Here is a 21,524-nt window from a genome sequence, read left to right as displayed (position 1 = left end):
ATCTGCCACGGCTCATTGCAGTTTTAAAATATCAATGTTCATAATATCCTCAAGTTTCCCCCAGATTCCATACAGCCTCACACCCCACTAGATGCATCCTTCTAATCTGACAGAAAACTACAGATAATTACTCTTTGAGTACAGTTTTGCAACCAGATCTGCGCCCACCTTATAGTAAATTCATCTAGTCCGCATTTCCCTAGTTATGTATCATCATAATATCGTCTGAAACTGCTATATAAAGCCTGCTTGCTCATTGCTGCATGCTGTGTATTCTCTCTCTTCCCACTGAGTGCAATGTCAGGCTAGCAGGGACTCCATAGCCATCAGAGCACAGGAATGGGAAGGACCAGAGGCTGCATGGGAGCAGAAGCAGCAGGTCAGAGGAAACATGTGGGTGAGATCAGTTGGTTGGATAGTAGACAGCCTGAGAGCTTGAACTAGAAGGCCTGAGATCTGAGCAGAAACCAGGGCTCAAGTCATGCTGGAATGCTCCAGAATGTCATTCCAGCATTTCTATTTAATTACTTATTGGCATTCTGGTACTCAGTCACTCACAGAGACACAGCCTCTTGCTGGCAGGGGGAGAAGTAGCCACAGCTGGAGGAGACAGGGTTGAAGCCTGAAGTCAGGAGGACCAATGAGATGAAGCCATAGGGTAATTTTTACTCTCTCTGGCCCAATGATTATTCATTATTTTACACACAATATGTTATACAAAATGGAGCAACTTCAGCATGAGAGACTGAGAGCAGCTCACCTGGGATTGAATAGGCCGGAGTTCAAGTCCTAGTTCCCGAGTGGGGATTCTAACCTGGAACTCCTATGCAGCCTTAACTCAGCCACCTTTTGTGTATGCATTATGTCCGCAGTCTTTAACTACATTTATTGATTTAGCGTTTGCATATTCGCTGAGCCAAGGAATAGCATTCTTAATGGCGAAGTGGAGCTCTCAGAGCCCACCGCTGAATTTGGTTAGCGGGCACTCCTTGTGTATCATTGTTTGATCTGCACCACAGCTGCAACTTGGATTTTACCCCAATGGTGCTGGTTGGCTGCACAGAGGCCTTGCCCAGTCCAGGCATTATCTACAGTCATTAACTACAAGATTACATACTAGTTTTTCCACCCCCACATTCACTGCAGTTCTGGGGCAGGCAAGAGGTCACCTTTTCCACCACAGACACCAGGCTGGTGGGTTAGAACATGCTCACCCCAACACACACAGCTGCAACACTGCTGGAGATTCCTCCTTTCTAGTTCTGTTCTTGATATACCTCCCATGACTGGGGCCCCATCTCTCTGCCCTCTTCTCAAGCTAGAGTTTGGAGAAGGGGAAGCATAGCAAACCTTCCAGAATATGGAGATAAGTAGGGAGCCTCAGGGCTCCCATACCACTGTGAAGCTCTGGGGCTTGGATACAGACTTATTCATTCCAATGAATCTCTGCTACCCAGTGTCACTGGCTCTGTGCTGGAATCCACCAATGAGGTTGCTGTGCTGGTGGCATAAGGGCAGGTCGGGATAGAGCTATCCCTGATCCCATTAATAGTGCCCTTTCATCCAACTCACACAACAACATAAAACCTTAGCTCTGACCTCTTACCCTATGCGTCCTTAATGCTCACATGTTACTGCTACTGAGATGAAAGTCCTTAGAGTGCAACTGCACACCCAGGCTCCCACTTTGCATGGCACCGGTTTCCCTAAAACAACCCGTTCCGCCATACACACCCAGCTTTCACTCTGCCCCCTTCCCCAGTCTCTTCCCCTCCACATCCTTACTGTTCCTCTGCTCCCCCACGCTCATGCCCTTTATCACCAGACACCAGAGAAAGGGGAGGGGGAAACATCCAGCAGTGGGAAGATTATGTGAGTAAACAGGAATATGAGGGGGAATAGAAAGGTGAACAGCAATGAGGGAGTGAAGGGGCAAAAATTGGGAATATACCCCTTTTTGGGTGGGTAGGGGGAATAAGTGAGGACAATTGGGTCATAGGAGATGTCCATAATTCCCAATGGATGCCTCCCCTGCTGTGGAGATATTCTCCTTCCTCAGCAAGATTCCAACTCCAGCCAGGCCCTATTTGAATAAGCATGGAAGCTAGCAAAAACTATTCAAAAAAAATTAAGCGTCCTGTTTTCAAATCAATTCTAATTTATAGACTAGTTAACAGTGTATTTGTAAATGCTCAGACAAATCAATCTGTATTCACAGAGTTAGTGCTACAAATTTCAGAGGACTACACTGTGTTCTTCATGCACAATAAAAGGTTGAATTGCTGCTTTGAGTACAAAACTCACCTCAGACTGAACTATGGAGTCATGACCAACATCTTCACAATAATATGTGGAGCTGGTCACACCACCAACAGCTAATGTTGCCAAACACTTCCCCTTAGAAGAACCTGTTTTCAATTGCCTGTAACTTTGCCAGATTTTAACAGTTTGAATTGAAATTTCCCACGTTGGGTGTCTGTATCAGGCGGAAGGTTTAGTTAGTTAAGTTTTTTGCATGTTGAAAGTTTCAGCAAAAACAGGTCAGCCTTTTCTGAAAATGAGATTGGGGGAAATCTGTTTGTCCATGTTAAAAAAAAATTCTGACAGCTTCTTCACTGAGAAGCCTCAATGCCTTCATACTTTAGAGCAGGGACTTGACATTTGGCAGAGGGAATCCCTAGTGTCATGGATGTGCCCTTTACAGTCCCTCTGAAAAAAATTCCACGTTTTTTCAAGTTATAAGACTCTGAAAAATCTCAGTTTTCATTTGCTCAATAGTGGTTTGCTAGAGGTTAGCAGCTACATTTTTTTGAAGATTCAGTCTGCACGGACCGTGCTTCTATCCCTACTGGCTGCTACATGTGACCACGCTGTGCAGGTGCCATCCCCTCAGATTGACTGAGCATGCTCTAGCCAAGGGCTGCCTTGGCTGGAGCATGTGATTCCCTGTGATTGCTCCTCCTGGCTGTTGGTGGCCACTTTAGCACTGGGCATCAAAACTGAGAGCAGAGTGACTATCAGGAAGATGTTAAACAGAAGCTACTAAAGTTAGACATTTTTAAATCAGCAGAGCAAGAGAACTTGCTTCCAAGAGTTTTAAAAGATCTGGCTAAGGAGCTCACTGGATCATTAATGCTGATTTTTAGTAAGTCTTGAAGCACTGGGGAACTTCCAGAAGACTGGAAGTTAGCTAGTGTAGTGCCAATTTTTAAAAAGGGTAAATGAGATGATCCAGGTAATTATAGGCCTGTCAACCTGACATCAATCTCAGGCAAGATAATGGATCAGCGGATATTGGACTTTATTAATCAAGAATTAAAGGAAAATAATATTGTGATGGGTTGCCCGGGGTGTAGCCTGGGACTGTGGGACTGCTGTGCCCCCCTGAACTCTCTCCAGCCTGGGCTGTCTCTCACAATGCCTTGGAAGTGATCAGCAGCAAACCCCTCCAGGTGCTGTTATCACTCAGACCAACCTCATGTGGAGACCCCACACCCAGTTAGTTTGCATGAATGCTCCCAGAGTCACTCATGAATCTCACAGAGAAAGGCACCAGATCTAGATCCTCCCAGCACTGTACCTCAGGAATATACTGTCTTGCACTGCTCAAGATGGGCAGTACAGATTTATTAACTGGGTCACCACTTCATCAGTGGAAAGTGGATATACACCAGCCTTTGCAAAACCTGAGCAAATTTGCTACACACTTCATACAAAGTCACTGGTAAAGATAAACAGTCAAATGTATTGACTATAAAAGATTTTAAATTATAGAATCGTAGAAGGTTAGGGTTGGAAGGGACCTCAGGAGGTCATCTAGTCCAACCCCCTGCTCAAAGCAGGACCAATCCCCAATTTTTGCCCCAGATCCCTAAGTGGCCCCCTCAAGGATTGAACTCACAACCCTGGGTTTAACAGGCCAATGCTCAAACCACTGAGCTATCCCTCCCCCCATAGATAGTGATAGAAAGAAATAAAATATAAGCACACAGTCTAAACTCTCAACCCTATTAGACTGGGCAACAACTAGACTAAGTAGTTTTTCTCTCCCCACTGGATATTGCAGTTCATAGTCCACAGATTTCACCCTTGAAATCTGGGCCAGTCCCCTCAGTTGGAGTCTTCAGAGTGTCCTTGATGCTTGCATAGGTGGGTGAAGGGAAAAAAGCCAAGCATGTGGCCAGTGTGTCTATTTATACCCTCAGTCCATGTGCTTGGAAAACGCAAGTCCAGGCATGTCTGGGTGCATTGCTGAGTCTCCAGGCAAGGTTGAGCAATTCCCCTGGTGTGGCCTCATGCAGGTGAGTCGCATCATAGCTCCCTTGCTGGACAATGGTGGTTGATGGGTTGATTGACACCCCACTGGGTGTTGGCTACTTTCCTTGCTGTTGCCTTTGGGGAGCTAATGTCTGGCTGATTCCCCAACTTACAGCATGTTTTAGTGGCCACCATACAACACAATTATCATAAGTTCATATGCATTAATGATATACACATATGGATAGAGAAACGACTTTCAGCACATCATAACCTTTCCCCTGATACCTTACAAGGCATGCTTTATATGTAAGATCACAATAATATAAAAATGAGGAATATGGGGGTTCCAGGACACTCCCCCAAGGTATAGAATGTCACAAATGTAAGTAATGCAAATCAACATGGGTTTATGGAAAATAGATCCTGTCAAATTAACATTAACTTTTTTTGGATAAGATTAAAAATTGGTTGGTAAAGGTAATAGTGTTGATATAACATAGTTAGACTTCTGTAAGGTGTTTGACTTGCTATTGCACAACATTTTGATTAAAAACGAGAATGATATAAAATTAACGTGGCACAAATTCAGTGGATTAAACACTGGCTAACTGATAGGTCTCCAAATGTAGTTGTAAATGGGGAGTCATCAAGGAAATTCCAGAATTAAGATTGTCCATGCCATCTTTAATTACATGATCACATATTTTTTCCTGCCTCATTCAGTGCACAGGATGGATCTGCCCGGGGGATGAATCAGAGTAGTGTAGTGAAAGAGGCTGTTGTCCATAGGACCTGTCTCATTTGTTTCAGAATTTGGAAGTTGTGTGGTGAATGAAGCAGGGGGTCGCAGGAAGAGAAAGAATGGTTTGCTGGTTAAGGAAGTTGAACACAACCCTGGAAAACTGGATTCTATCCCTGGCTCTGCCACAGAGTTCCTGTGTGATGCTAGCAAGTTGTTAAAACCAACATTTTCACAACTGGCCACTAATTGTTTGTATCTTTTTCTGGGTGCCCAACTCGAGACCTTAGGGCCAGATTTTCCCAAGTGCTGAGTACTTTCACCTGCAGTTGAAATCAGTGGTTTTGGTGGTGTGTATTAAATGAGGCCTGGGGGGCACACATTGCAAGAGGATGATAAAAGGAAACATTGAATAATTGCCTATTCACTAAATGAGGCAGGGGTCATGTAGAAAAACTAAAATGTGATAGTATATTTAAAGACTGTCTCATAATGCATACGCACAAGGGAGCAGAATGAAGGTTGCACAGGCAAACATAATTGACATTTCCTAACTTTTGACTGCTTGAAGTTACAACTTTCATGTTCTTTTAGTTTTTCAGATGTATATTATATATGCATGTATAACTGATATTACTGTATAGTGACATTTACTGTAACTAATCAATATATATTTTCTTTTAAGGTTAATTTCTGCATCTTCCTAAAAATTCTAAAGTTGTTAATTTCCAAACTCAAAGCCCAACAAATGAGCTTTCATGATTACAAATACAGGTATGTGATAAATATCAAAGTGCTACTAGTCATTTGTATTACCATGGTGCCTTTCCTTTAGAAAGTTCCAGAAGTGCTATGCAATATATATAAGTATACACAGCCACCAAAGTGGTAAGACATGGCAGCCATTTTGATCAAGTAACACAAGCCTCTTAGGAGAGGAAGAGAAGAAACTGAAACGCTAGAGGAAATGTAGGGCGGTTGAATGTAGGTACCAGTACTAGCTGTAACCACAACACTTTGTTTTGCAGTAAGTGATAAGGGATCTTTAGTGATAAGTTGTTAGGACCCCAATTTTATGCCTCTTTCAAAACATACATCATCCCTGATACTTCCCACATCTGGGGCGCTGAAGACTTAAGCCCGGGTCCTGGAGGGGATGGGGGGTGGGCAGGGCGACCCCTTCAGAGTCACCTGTATCTCTTAGCATGCCCTAGTGCCATGCTGTGGTATTGGGGATCAGTAAGGACTCAGAGTGCCACCTACTGAATCACCGCCATCACTTCCTGCAGCCAGCTGAGTTTTCCTGGGGGTGGTTCCAATCCAGGTACAGACCTAAGCTGTGCACTGCTTGGCATATGAGACCATAAGGAATTCATGCAGGTCTTGTAAGTGTATTAGTATAACTTACCCACAAGTGGTTGCTGCCCTCCAGCAGCCACCCACATTGGCTATATAAGAACTCAGCGAGTGCAAGTCTGACTACTCAACGCAACAGCTGCCTGGCTTCTTATCCATTAGGTGCTGTGCTGTGTTCTTGGAATAAAGCCTGACGCTGATTCAGCCTAACATGTCTATTGTGTTATCTTGTTCCATGACAGTTTGAGCAGACCACTGACTAACCCATCTCCTCCCTCCATGATTTCTACTAGGAAATGCAAAACACAAACATACCTGTGGCTGATATAACCTCCAAAGCCTCCAGAACCAAATGGTGCAACTACAGGTATAGAATACTGCTCTCCAGGCTTCTCAGCCCCCAGTACCATCCAATAGGGGCCCTCAGTCCCATTGGTGGGTACATTTGTTTGTGACAGATAGAAATTTTGTGATTTCCTGAATCATGGCCATCTACTTTATCTGCTCTGGCTGCTTATGTACCCTACAGACTAGACCAAGGTAGGGCTTATAAATAGCCTACTGACCAGAAAAGCTCTGAATTAGGAATCACTGCTGCTGCAGCAGTACAGTCCCATGCTGAATAACTTTGATTTCATCGGTGCTATCTCAACTATATTTGATGACCCAAACTACACTCATGTGACCAAAGCCTCCCTTCACTCCCTAAAACAGGGTTGCTGGTCCATTTCAGACTACACTGCTCACTTTTGACACCTGATAAGGATGCATTGGCCTGGTTGAAACCATCAATGACCCTATTCTCCTTTGTCAGTTTATACATCTGGATTGATGTCTGCTTGTTTGAATGACATCAGGAGAGAAAGTTCATTCCAGCAAACTTGTTTCTATGTGATGACATTTCTGCAGGCATCACAAACTAATCATGTGATTGAAAGTATGTGCATTGACACAACTTGAACTCATCTCACTGGTCAAGAGAAGAAGCATTGTCACCAAAATGGTCTTTGTCATACTGTGGTGGATCTGGCCACTTTGTGGCTAACTGTCCCTTGAAATGTAAACCTAGCATAAACTTAGGAATCTCCAGTGCCCAGCCCTATACAATGCAAACTTGTTAACTCTGATGCATCCAGTAATTTCATGGACATAAAGTTCCAATTTAATGTAAACCTGCTCCTGATTATGTTGAGTCCATTGATGGCACCCTGCTTTCTTCAGGCCTGGTTAACCAAGAGACCACCCCTCTTGAAGTCGTGATTCAGGATCACCATGAAGTCAACTTAGTCAAATTGCTGCATTTTCCGATTGTCCTCAATATTACTTGATTTACACTGAATGATCCACATATTTCATGGAGGGCACAAGAAGCGCAATTGAAGTCAAGTTACTGCTGACAGTTGTGCCTTGTGGGACCAAGTACCAAAACCCCAGAAGGCAACACAACTAGGTCTATTGTGCATTGTTCCCAACACATTAGCCAACTTCAACCTAGTCCTTCAAACACCTTTGATATCCATAATTGTGGTAACAATTAAGGTACTACCAACCAATGCCCATCCAGACCATGTTGTTGGAATAGTTAGGACCAAAGATCCCAACCCAGTCCCTGTGATCCCAGCAAAATACCAAAATCTAGCAAACATATTTGATAAAAGGAATGTGGACATTCCTTACAATTGTCCTATTGATCTAAAGCCAGGAGCCAAGATCCAATTGGGCGAATGTACACTCTGCTGGAACAAGAGCTCAAGGCTCTTCAGAAACACCTTCAAGAAAATCTTACAAAAAAATTTCATCCATATGTTGACCTCTCTGGCCAGTATTCCTCTGTTATTTGTGAAGAAGAAAGATGTCTGACTTTGTGTTTATATCAATTATCATGCCTTGAGTAGAATCACTATTAGAAATAGATACCCCTTGGTTTTTATCACTGAGTTATTTGACAGATTGTGCTCCACAATGCTGTTTACCAAGCCTTTGAGGCACTTACAATTTAGTTTAGTATAGCCATTTTGAGTATCTAGTGATGCCTTTTTCTGTCTTTCAAAGACCCTGGCCACTTTTCAGCATTTCATTAATGACATTTTTAGAAGCATTTTAAATCAATTTGTGGTGATCTACCTGGATCATATTCTTATCTTCTCAGAAACCCAACTCCTCCATGACCAACACATTCACATAGTACTAGAATGTCTTCATGAGCATGGGCTCTACGCAAAACTAGAAAAATGTGAATTTGGCCAGTCCTCCATGGAATTTGTAGATTATATATTTTTCTCAAGTGGCATCAGCATGGACAATAGAAAAGTATCTGTGATCAGGAATTGGGAAACCCCAAGAAATGTGTGTGAACGTCAACATTTCCTTGGATTTGCAAATCTTTACCAATTTTTATCAAGGATTTTATAAGACTGGTGTCCTCTATGATTGCACTGCTCCAGAACAATACCCAATTTGCCTGGACATGGACAACTCAGTCTTTTTTAGACCACTTAATGGAAGCATTTTTGTCAACACCTATTCTGGTGCTCAGATCCGGTGAAACCCTTTAAGCTGAGGCAAATATGTTCAAAGTGGCAATCAAAGCTGTACTATCATAACAACATGGACACTGGAATCAACTCCATGTGCACCCAATTTCTTGCCCAGGTATATACAGATCACAAAATTTTGGAATATCTACATGCTGTGAAAACCCTGAATCAACATCAAAAACAGTGGTCTTTATTTTTTTCCAGATTTTACTTCATTTTGATGTAACATTCAGGCACCCAGAAAGCTCACCACACAATGTCTTAGGAGGGAATACACTAGGAGAAAGAACTCAAGAATATTCTATAATCCTTATGTATTGTAATTTTGCCAATGCCATAGTAGAAAGGAATTTGCTGCCCTTCATCTGATCCTTGTTATCGAATGACCCATTTACAACAAAAGTCATGTTGACTCAGAATGCTGCTAGTGACCAACTTCCTAACCCCAGCTTCCTCACTGAAGATGGGATCCTTTATTTCAAGGGCCATATATATGTCCCACAAGGCCACCATGGCTTGAAGCATTTAAACTTTGACATGATTCTCCTTTAGCTGCCAATTTTGGCCACTTTAAAACACACAGTTTCTGTGGCCAAAGATGCAACCTTTCATCAAGTTATATATTAACTCCTGCAATATTTGCTCTCCAACAAAGACTGCCCCACCACTCACCCCCATGTGAAACATCTTGAGGACTTCATGCCAGCCCTGGTTATCTATCGCCATAGATTTTAGCATTGACCTACCCAGCTTAAAGAGCAATAGAACCATCTTAGTTATCACCCACAACCTTATTAAAATATCCCACTTTATCCCATAGTTTCCCCTGCTTAAGGACAGCCTGGGTCATTTTTACTTGTCTTCAAACTCCATGGGTTACTATCTATCATCATCTCTGACCAGGCCCCACAATTTGTTTCCCATTTGTGTCAAGAACTTTTTAAGTTGCTGAATGTTAAGCTATATAATTCCTCTGCCTACTATCCTAAGACCTCTGGGCAGATCAAACAGGTTAACCAAATAATTGAACAATACCTTCCTGGTGATAACTGATGAAACAATGACTACTGGGTTTCACTCCTTCTTTTTGCCAAATTTGCCTATAACAACTCTGTCTCAACCCTTTGCAGCCCCTTCTACACTAACTATGGCTTCCATCTACATTTCCATCCATCCTTACCAGGGGTGTCTTATGTCCCTGCACCCACTGACCTAGTCCAGCATTTGTACCATCTTAAAGAGGAACTGAGAAAACATCTCAACTCAGCCAAAAGTGCCTACAAATATTGCATAGACTGACACTGTTGGGAAGCCCTTCATTTCATCATTGCTGACTGGGTATGGTTATCATCACGAAACTTCACCTCCATTCATCCCTCACATAAACAAGATCATGAACACCTGGGTCCAGCAAATCAACCCTGTCATAGTCAAACTGTTTCTGCCTAGCTCCTTGAGAGTACATCCGGTCTTCTGCATTTTGCTGTTAAAGTAATAAACTGACAATCCCTTTGCTGGATGATTCAACCCTCCACCTTCACCACTTATTATCCAAGGCCATGAAAAAAATCGTGTACAAAGGATCCTTGACTCTAGATAGTCTGGGGGAAATGAGGTACTTGTGGATTGGGAGGATTATGGGCTGGTTAACCAGTCACAGGAACCTACCAGTCACATCCATGCCCCTGATAAGATTAGAAAATTTCATCAAACCTACCCTACCAAGTCCAGACCCAAGATTCCTGGTAGGCATCCTTAAGGGAAGTGTAAATGCAGCCTGTGAAGAGGTTATAACTGAATTACTATAACTTACCCCCTACTGGTCTTTGCTCACCAGGGGCCTTCCTCACCTACTATGTAAGAACTCATCAAATGCCAGTGTTAGCTCAATGCAATGGCTGCCTGGCTTTTATTCACTAGGTGGTCTCAGAATAAAGCCTGATGCTGCTTCAGCTGGACCTGAGTCTGTTGTGAGTGTTGCCTTGTTCCATAACAGAGACCAAAGCACAAGAGCAGCTCTTAATTTTTGTAAAAAAAAAAAAAAAAATTTAAAGATTTAAAAAAATAACAACAAACCCCCAAAAAAACTAGAAATTTAAATTTTTAGAAGAATCAAGAGATCTTCAAATTCTGGCTCCCTCCTAAACATCCCTCTTGTCTCCACACACACACACTCTTTCCTCCCACGCACACCCTCTTCCCTCTCACACACAATTCAGTTTGCCCTTCCCTTTCATGGACCAACTAATAGTTCTCCCCACACACCAAACAGCAATTATTTTGCTCTCTCTCGCTTCCTCCACACACACCATTAATTCATTCCCCCTACCATTTTGCAGAGCCCCACAGCTGATTCTGCTGCCCTGTCCCATTGTGTGCCTGGGACCTCTTCATCACCTTTTCCAAGGTCTAGTGATAGCGCTCAACTCCCCTACCCAGGTTGGGGGGCAGGCAGCTCCAGCCAGAGTTGCAGAATGACAGGGAGCTGTTGTTCCCAATTTTCCCCCGAGAACGTGATACAGGAGGGTTTCTCAAGCACTCCAGCCTGTTTGCAGAGGGAAGGGAACTCCAGATGGTCCTTCAGCACATGAAGCATTTCTGACTGGTTGTCTTTTCCTAGGAGGTGGGGGAATAGGGAAGGACAGTCAAACAAATGGGGATTTCCCTGCAGATCCAGAGGAGGAGCTGAAGAACCCCTATAAAGTTAGTTATTCCCTGCTGCAAGGCATGGAAAGGTTATTAGCCACCATGAATCTGTTGTGGGCACTAGTGTATACTGGTATTTGTGTATTCCACACCACAGGCTATAAATACTTACCACATACTTATCCTCAAGGAGCCATATCTCTGCCATTCTCTTGTCAAGCTTTAGTCTTGAACAATGAACTTTTATTAGCAGTAATGTGCATTGGAAAACATAATCCCAACTACACATATAAAATGATAGGGTCTAAATTAGCTGTTACCACTCAAGAAAGAGATCTTGGAGTCACTGTGGAGCTCTTTGCCAGAGGATGTTGTGAAGGCCAAGACTATAACTGGGTTCAAAAAGGAACTAGATAAGTTCATGGAGGATAGGTCCATCAATGGCTATTAGCCAGGATGGGCACAGATGGTGTCCCTAGCCTCTGTTTGCCAGAAGCTGGGAATGGGCAACAGGGGATGGATCACTTGATGATTACCTGTTCTGTTCATTCCCTCTGGGGCACCTGGCATTGGCCACTGTTGGGATACTAGCTAGATAGACCTTTGGTTTGACCCAGTATGGCCGTTCTTATGATAAATAATAAAGCTAATTCCACACTCCTTCAATGTTGTTTTCCCTCCCTTTTCATGTCAGTCCATAATTTAGGGGAAGATTGTGGCATTTAGCCTACAGTTAACATAGGAGGTGGTGCAGAGCTGCACAGCCCCAGGGGAAGTTATAAGAGGGGCACAAGGACTCCTGGTGTTCCATAGCACACATGCATGGAATATGCATATGGCACCATCCCTTTAGACTGAAAACTATTCCCTGGCCAAACACACCCAACCAATGCACCAGGGGTGGGGCTGTTGCCTATCTTCTTCCTGCCCCCAGTGAGGCAATTTGCATGCTCAGGGGTGACAGACGGGAGCAATCCCTGTGCTCTCCTGCCTGCAGGAACTGCTGTTGTGTCTGACCCTTCTGATGAGGGCCTATAAGTGGGGACAGGTTCCTTTTGCTCTCCAATCATCTGTGCGTGCACACACACACACACGGGCCGGGGACAATGTGTCCCTTAAATTGCAAATTACTTAGGGCAGGGAGAATGTCTTTTCATTGTCTGTGAAGCACCATGCCGATCTATGCTTCTGTATAAATTAAAATAAATAATAATTGCATGGAAGATGGTTATCAAAAATCTTGGAATGTGGTAGAAGTAGAAGTTAGTCTTGGCAGTGTGGAGCACAGCCCTGTAAAACATTTCATAGTGGCCAAATGCTGGTTTTTCTAGACAACAGTGTTCATTTTGGGAGTTCGATGGTGAGGAGCAATGTGTGGTGGTTTCGTGAGGCACTGATATGTCTGAGGCACTGTAGCAGGTCTGTATATGAAGCAGAACTTGAGAAGTTTTGATGATTACAAACAAATGGACAAGAATCAGCAAAAGGGTGATGTGTTAGCAAAGGGGATCAAGAGAATATATCCAGTTGGAGAGCCTACTAAGATCCATCTGCTTAAGAAGGTAGAGAGATGAGGGGTGAAATCCTGACTCCAGTGGGGTCAACGGCAAAACTTCCATTAACTTTATTGGGGCCAGGCTTTCATCTTGGGTAATGTTCTGAGGGTTGACATGGAGGGAGTGGGTTTCCAGCTACAACCATGAATGGTGGGTGAAAGTAAGATCATGCACAGAGCAGTTCAAGCACTCACTCCTCTCTCCCTGGTGCAAAGCCTCACTTTTATGTGAGTTTCAGTTTTGCAGCCAGAACAATAAAGCCACCACAGTACACATCTTTGGTGGTTTTATTGTTCTGGCTGCAAAACTTACACTCAAAAAGGCTGTGGTCCAACAGTTCCCCCGGCGTCTGTCTGCTGGCTCCAGAAATATAACATTTGGTGATGAGAAAATTATATCCCACAAGTGTCCAGCGCTCCCATTAGCTGATCGCAAAGAAGGAAAATAAGAAAATAATACTATTGGAAAAAGGGGGCAAAGTTCACTTTGTGGCACAGGGTGACAGACTGCTGTTTTCTGCTCCTGAGACAGCATGAATCAGCCAGCTAGAGAAGAGGAAGTAGAGAAATAAGGATAGAACAAAGGAATAGGCTGCTGCCCGGGGCTTGTGCAAATGAAAAGCAGTGACATGGAAGCAAGCAGCCATACTTGTTGAACACGTGCTGTCAGGCAGGCAGGCACTGAGGGTCTATGGCCAGCAGGAGTACAAGCATGGCCAAAGGACTGTGTAAGCACACAGCCAGAAGAGGGTGATCGAGTGCAGGTAGTGCAATAACAAAAAAGAATTTCCCTGTGCAAAAGGCATCCAGGAGGCATGAAGTCCAAGAGGAGAACAGAGAAATGGCACCTTTTGTGGTCAAAGTTGGTGAGTTTGATGATAACTGCAACTCATGGGTGGTGTAACTTGAACGTTCTGAGCAACTTGTAACTTGCTACACTATTCCTGATGGATAAAAAGTTTAAACCGTGCTGAGAGTTATGGGTCCAAAGGCAGACAGACTGTGGCATGACCTGTTGTCTCCCCCTCGGTCTAGAACTGCCACACAATTACTGCAGCAATGCAGGGACATTTTTCTCCGACACCCCTGATGATAGCAGGATGGTATCAGTTTCATCAATGACATCAGGGAAATGGAGAGTTAGTGGCACAGTTTGCTGCTGCTTGAATGAAATGGTCAGAACACTGTCAATTTGGACAAACATTAAGTGATGACCTACGTGATCAATTGGTATATAGACTATGCAGCAACCAGGTCTGGAAGAAGTTATTGACTGTATCAGCACTTACACTCAAGAAGGCTCTTGAAGTAGTGGCTGCAATGGAGACCACAGAGAAGGATTCTTTGTAATTTAGTGTGAACGAAGTTCAATTCCTGCATCGACGGGACAGAAAACCATGGGAACATAAGGAATTTCTGTGGGGCCATTGTGCACAAACTGCACACTCTGAGAAGGATTACAGGCCACAATAAGTTATTTTCAGAAAGTGCCAGAAGAAAGGACACATTGCAGCAGCCTGTCGTACAGTTCAGTGACCAGCAACACAGAGTAACTGTATATCCAAGAAGACCCCTATGAAGATGGACCCCAGGAAAGACTGGAAGTGAGGAATTCACAACGTTGAAAAGACAAGAGCATGCACTACACCTTTTATCAGACGCTGGAGTCAGAGATGGCATCTGGGTTACACCATTGATCAAAGGAGTTCCTACAAGAATGGAGCTTGATATTGGAGCTGCTGCTATCACCAGACTTTGTCACAAGTTCCCTTGGAAGAAACCTCCATGGTTTTGAAGATGTAATAATCCAGGTGAAAATTCAAGTCGATGGGCAATCAGTCATTTTACCCTTGTGTGTGATTGAAGGGAAGTATTCACCATTATCTGGCAGATCTTGACTTGTGTAGCACAAGATGAATTGGCCCATGACAAGGTGATCATGAAAGTGCCTCAAAATCTTCAAGAAATATTGGACAGATATTTCAAAGGTTTTGAGAAAGAGCTTGGACAGAAGAGCAACATATCAGTGAAGTTCACTGCTAAGTCTGACAGTGAGCTGAAATATTGTAAGCCCAGAGTTGTGCTTTATGCTCTGAAGCCTCTGGTGAAAGCCGATTTGGATCAATTAGTGAATATTGGAATCTTATCACCCGTTTCACAAAGTGAGTGGGTTACACCCATCATACCAGTGATCAAGAAGGATGGTTCAGTCCAAATTTATGGAGATTTCAAAGTGACACTGAATCCAGTTTTATGTGTAGACCCGTATCCACTACCTCATATTGATAATTTGTTTGCTACTCTTAGTGGTGGATAGTGTTTCAGTAAATTGGATTTTCTCAATGCATACCTACAAATGGAGATTGATCTGGCATCTCACAAATATCTCACAATCAACACACAAAAAGGCTTATTTTATTACAACAGGTTGCCTTTTGGAATCACATTGGCACCTGCCCTGTTCCAGAAATCCATGGATGAGATTCTGAAGGGAGTTCATCATTGTGGGTGACATTCTTTCTCAAATGAAGGGGATGGTACTAAAGGGTACAGTGTTGGATCATAAGAATCCCCAGTTTACACAAGTCATGTCATATCAACATGAATTATCTGTGAATCACAGTTGCATATTATGGGGAATGTGAGTGATCATTCCAGAATAACTTCAATATCAGGTTTTGGAAGCTCTTCTCAAAGGTCATTTTGGCATTGTATGGATGAAGGCCATAGCCCAGAGTCATGTCTGGTGGCCAGGGACTAACGAAGACATTGAGAGGAAGGTGCAGTGTGGTACTACATGTCAACAAATTCAGCATGCTGCTGGCCCAGCTCATCTACATCCTTAGTCATGACCTCAGACTCCTTGGACATGTATTCATGTGGACTTTGCTGGACCTTTAGATGGTTATATGTTTTTAGTCATAGTAAATGTCGATTCAGAATAGCCCAACGTTTTCAGAATGACTTCTATACAGCTGCTAAGACCATTGGACATCTTCGTACCTTGTTTAGCCATTTTGAATTACCGTTACAGTTAATGAGTGACAATGGACCTTGATTCTGTCCTGAAGAATTTCAGCAGTTTCTAGCTTTAAATGGAATTCAGCACATACCCTCAGCTCCTTACCATCCTGCTACAAAGGGACTAGTGGAATGCTTTGTACAAACACTTAAGCATGCCTTAAAAGCTAACAAGTCTATTCTGAGTCATGAGCAGAAACTGGAAAATTTCTGGCTTGTCTACAGGAACACACCAGTTGATACTACACAGTAATCACCTGCAACTCTTTTCTTGAAACCATCTTTGTGAACCTGTTGGAACCTGCTATGTTTTCAAAATTGCCTCATGTAAGGCTATGTTTTAGTCGTCGGTATTTTTAGTAAAAGTCATGGACAGGTCACAGGCAGTAAACAAAAATTCATGGCCTGTGATCTGTCCATGACTTGTACTATATACCCCTGATTAAATCTTGGGGATAGGGGCAGCCTGGAGGTGCTGCGGGTGCTTGGGGGGTGGCCTAGGGGGCACCGCGGGTGCTGAGGGGGTGGCCTGGGGGTGCCGTGGGTGCTGGGGCAGCAGCCTGGGACCCCTGCTTGTGCTGTGCAGGGGCAGGAGGCACTGCACAGCCCAGAACCCCCACTGCTGCAGGGGGGGCAGGCAGTTGCATTTGGCCCGGGCCCCCTGCTGGTGCTGGGAGGAGGGGTTGGCAGGGCTGGCAGGCTCCCTACCTGGCTCCACGCCTCCCCAGAAGTGTTGACATCCCCCTCCCTCAGCTCCTAGGTGGAGGCGAGGCCAGGCAGTTCTGCACCCTGCCTCTGCCCCGAGCACCGGCTCTGCAGCTCCTGTTTGCCAGGTCCTGTTTGGCCAATGGGACCTGCGGGGGCGGTGCCTGCAGGCGGAGGGAGCACACACAGCCCCCTGGCCACGCCTCCACCTAGGAGCCGAGGGATGTCGCCACTTCCAGGGAGCAGACCCGAGGTAAGCGCCACCCCGAGCCTTCACCCTCTCCCACATCCCAACCCCCAGCCCTAAGCCTCCTCCCACATCCAAACTCCTGCTGCTGCTGGAGGGGGGGCGGTGGCCTGAGACTGCCCCCCAGCGGCTGGTGCAGCTGGCCCAAGGGCTGCCTGAGCTGCTCAGGCGGCCCCTGGGCCATGCACACTGGCCAGTGCAGAAGTCACAGAGGTTACGGAAAGTCACAGAATCGATGACTTCCGTGACACTCGCAGCCTTACTCATGTGTAGCCAAATTCCAAGCTATGCGAGTTGATCGACAATGTAAGACTTGTCATCATTCTTTTCAAGTTGGAGACTTAGTGTGGACTTGCAACCGCAGTTGTGGAGTGAAATGGATACCTGGTGAATTTGAAAATGCACAGGACCTTTTTCATTTGTGGTAAAACTATCCAGTGGTATTTTATGGGGAAAAAAAACATATGGACCAGTTGCAACCTCAGCTAGTACCAGAGTCTGTGGATGTTCCAGTAGGACTTTCTGTTCCTCCAATCAAACGTCCTTCTATTACAACTCCTAATTTTGATGACTTAGTGTTTTTTGTTGATTTCTTACCATTGACTATTCTTGTTGCTCAAGACTGCCACGTCACCATCACCATGGTATCCCAAGAGAGTGCAAAAACCAGTTGTGCACCTACACGTATAAGTTATTTAGTAGTGAGTTGCTATTGCAGGTTGTCAACATGATTCTTAGTTGATATAGTGTTTCTTGTTAGCCATGTATATGATAATGTATGTGTGTTTGGAAAGTTTTATAAAGTAGGATGGAGGAATATGAAGTCCTGTCTCTTTAAATGTTTGAGCACTCCCCACTCCCCAGTGCAAAGCCTCACTTTCATGTCAGTTTCAGTTTTGCACCCAGAGCAATAAAGCAAGCAAAACAGACAGCTGCTTGTCCATCAGCTCCCTCTGTGTCTGCCTCCTCTGCTGGCTCCAGAAATATAACAAGCAGGAACAAATGTGTTGCTCCTGATAAAATTAAGGGAAGAGATAGGCGATAGTTTGGGTGAGGTGATATGAGTTTGTCTGGTTGTCAGGGGGAAAAATCATGGTGCTGTCTTGAAAAAAATGCAAATGAAACAGTTTTGGTAGAAAACAGGAAAAGTTGTGGCCCATAAGATACAAATTTGTGGTGGGGATTTCAGACGCCTGTCATGCTTGACCTTAGGAAAACTGCAAAATAGCCTGTATTTTACACTAAATGTTGTTTAAATCCATTTAATATTCAGATCAAATTTTTAAATAATTTTAAAAGCCATAGTCCTGCACTGGACATACGTAGAACCAAACTTGTCAAAATTCATGTGGAATCTTGTTCATCAGAAGTCTGGTCGGCTGACAAAGACCATGACTTTTTTGAAAATTCATACAAGTCACAGCATTTGTTATGGAAGTCAAGGTCACAAAGGTGACTTTTGCTGTCCCCGAAAAAATTTGCCCTATTTTGACAAAATTATGAGTCTCTGAAAAGCTTCAGTTTGCACATGCTCAGTAGAAGTTGTGAGAAATTTGCAGCATTATTCTCTGAAGATTCCATCTGCACTGGGCATACTCCAGCCCTTCACAGCACATATGTGCAACCTGACTGAGCATATGCCGTCTCCACAGTGCGAATGAGCATTCTCCAGCTCAGGGTTTCAATGGTTGAGCAGTACTATTCCTGAAATTGCTCCTACCAGCTGCCAAGGGCTGTTGTGGCACCAGGCAATGGAAGTGAAAGCAGCGAGATGGTCTCTCCCAGGCTGTCACTGGAGAAGGAGGAATAAGCCTGACTCAAATGACATAATTGTGAAGAGTCAAGGGGAAAGGAGGCAGTTGGAGGCTGAGAGGGTTAATAGTAAGGAAGGTCAGGGCAGATTGGACAGGGGGCAGAAACATCTGTAACCACTACAGCATGTTCTCTTGCTAAACCTGGAACTGAAACCAGAGACCAGCATTCCTCTGTGAAACCCACCAACAGTGTGTGTGTCACATAGAGGGATCATAGAATATCAGGGTTGGAAGGGACCTCAGGAGGTCATCCAGTCCAACCCCCTGCTCAAAGCAGGACTAATCCCCAATTTTTACCCCAGACCCCTAAATGGCCCCCTCAAGGATTGAACTCACAACCCTGGGTTTAGCAGGCCAATGCTCAAACCACTGAGCTATCCCTCCCCCATCAGGAGAGTGGGGCGGGGGGGAGAAAAAAGTAGCTGGTAATAGCTCACCTTACCTGATCACTCTCCTTACAGTGTGTGTGGTAACACCCATTGTTTCATGTTCTCTGTGTATGTAAAGCTCCCCACCGTATTTTCCACTGCATGCATTCGATGAAGTGAGCTGTAACTCACGAAAGCTTATGCTCAAATAATTTGTTAGTCTCTGAGGTGCCACTAGTCCTCCTTTTCTTTTTGCGGATACAGACTAACACGGCTGCTACTCTGAAACCTGTGGAATCTTAAGTTTGGCTCCTTGTGCATTTATAATATCATCTTTAATTACATGTTCACATTTTTTTCAAGAGGCTCTCTCCCATTCAGTGCACAGGGGTCCTGTGAAAATCATAGTCTGTGATCATGTAAAGACTGTGTCATAATGCATATTCAAAAGGGGGGCAAATTATTGTTGCACAGGCAGCCTTAATTCTGACATTTCCTACTTTCTGAGTGCTTGACTTTGCAGCCTTAATAATGTTCTTTTAATATTTCCCACCTATATAATTTAACATTTATTTTGCATTAGTACCTAAAGGCCAACCATGATCAGGACTCCATTATACTGGGCACTGTACAAATGTATAGAAAATGACAATCCTCACCATACAGAGCTAACAATCTAAAAAGGAGGAGTTTATGGCTCCCCTGTCGGACCCCTCTGTACAGATGTCCCAAAGAGCATTGTGGGGCGAGCTCATGCAAGTGTGGAGACTCTGACTCAGTACAGGGCCCCCTCTTCTAAGCCAAATAACTCTGGTCACATTTTCAAACATAGGTACCTAAGACGAGGCATCTGCATATCTCTTTATGCACCTAAATAAAAGTTGTCTGATTTTCAGAGTTGCTAAATAAAGTGAATGGGAGCTGTGAGTGCTCAGCACCTAAGTTCCCCCTAAGCTACGTGGCTGCACAGACACTCAGCAGGCTATCAAGTGCTGCGCACGTCAGGTGCCCCTCCCCCCACTACCATGTGCTGCTCCTGCCTTCTGCCTTGGAGCTGCTCCCAGGAGCCTCCTGCTTGCTGTGCAGAGCAGGGGAGAGCAGTAGGGTTGCTGATGTCAGGGTGTCTCTCTTCCCCTGCCCCTGTACCCTGTCTCTGTCTCTGTGTCACACACACACACACACACACACACACACACACACTGTGTCTTTCTGACACAGACACACACACACACACACACACACTGTGTCTTTCTGACACAGACACAAATACTCTCTTTCACACTCACCTCCCAACACATACTTGTGGTGTTGTTGTTACTTCTTGATACTTCTTGCAATGCACATCTATTCTCTGTAATTTTATTCTTTCAAAGTGCTGTTATTTGAGGATTTTTACTGGTCTATGCATTTCATAATTTTTATTTCTCTCTTACGCTTACATTTAATTCTTTTAGTAGTGAATGCTAAAATGTCTAACCTGTCCTGGCTGAAGTAATTATCTCTAGGGTAACTGTATAAAAATATATATGATTTCTAGGGTTTTTGTTTCTATTGGTGGCGCACATCCGCACATTACCTCAATAATTTGGTGCACATAGCAAAATTAATTCAGCACATAGATGAAAAAAATTAGAGGGGACATTGCTTAGCACCTCTAGAAAGAGGCCAATATTTAGGTGTGTTTATATTTAGGTGTGCTGTAGTTAACTGCCTAACTGTAACAGTTTGCTAATGTTGGCCTCTGTGGCCAGTTTGCTATCCCTAATTCCTCACTGCAACCCACCCCCAAACCCTTCCTTTCACATCACTTTTCAGATAACATTCTTCTAATACAGGGGTTCACAAACTGGGGGTCACAAGGTTATTACATGTGGGGTGTCAGCTGTAAGCCTCCACCCCAAACCTCACTTTGCCTCCAGCATTTACAATGGTGTTAAATATATTAAGTGTTTTTAATTTATAAAGGGCATCGCACTGAGAAGCTTGCTCTGTGAAAGGGGTCACCAGTACAAAAGTTTGAGAACCACTGTTATAATAGGTATTTGCCAGTTCCCTAATCTAATCTCACTTCTGTCTCATTTGCCTTTGGTTTCTTTTTCCTGATATATCTTTCATTGTAGATGCAGTCCCTCAGTCTCTGGTACCTGCTGTTTTCTCCTCCAGATCATTAGTGAAGCTCTTGAATCGGCCCCAAACTGGAGCCCTGAGGGACCTACTCCTGTAGTTATTTCTCCATAGTTGGATGTTCAGCTTCACATCAAGGAGGTTAAGAAATA

At 44.0% G+C, this 21,524-nt stretch overlaps 1 protein-coding gene across 1 annotated transcript in view; it reads left to right on the top strand.

Annotated features, from left to right (window-relative positions):
• GLP2R (glucagon like peptide 2 receptor) overlaps positions 1-21,524 on the top strand; it is a 119,320-nt gene that overhangs the window by 81,971 nt on the left and 15,825 nt on the right. The window contains exon 10 of the mRNA XM_074970804.1: positions 5,685-5,773. Coding sequence (XP_074826905.1) covers positions 5,685-5,773 — 89 coding nt within the window. The remainder of the gene's footprint in view (positions 1-5,684; positions 5,774-21,524) is intronic.

This window comes from Natator depressus, chromosome 14 (assembly GCF_965152275.1).
Source record: "Natator depressus isolate rNatDep1 chromosome 14, rNatDep2.hap1, whole genome shotgun sequence".
Lineage (NCBI taxonomy): Eukaryota > Metazoa > Chordata > Testudines > Cheloniidae > Natator > Natator depressus.
Note: the sequence above shows the minus strand (reverse complement) of the source record. Positions and strands in the feature narration are given on the sequence as shown.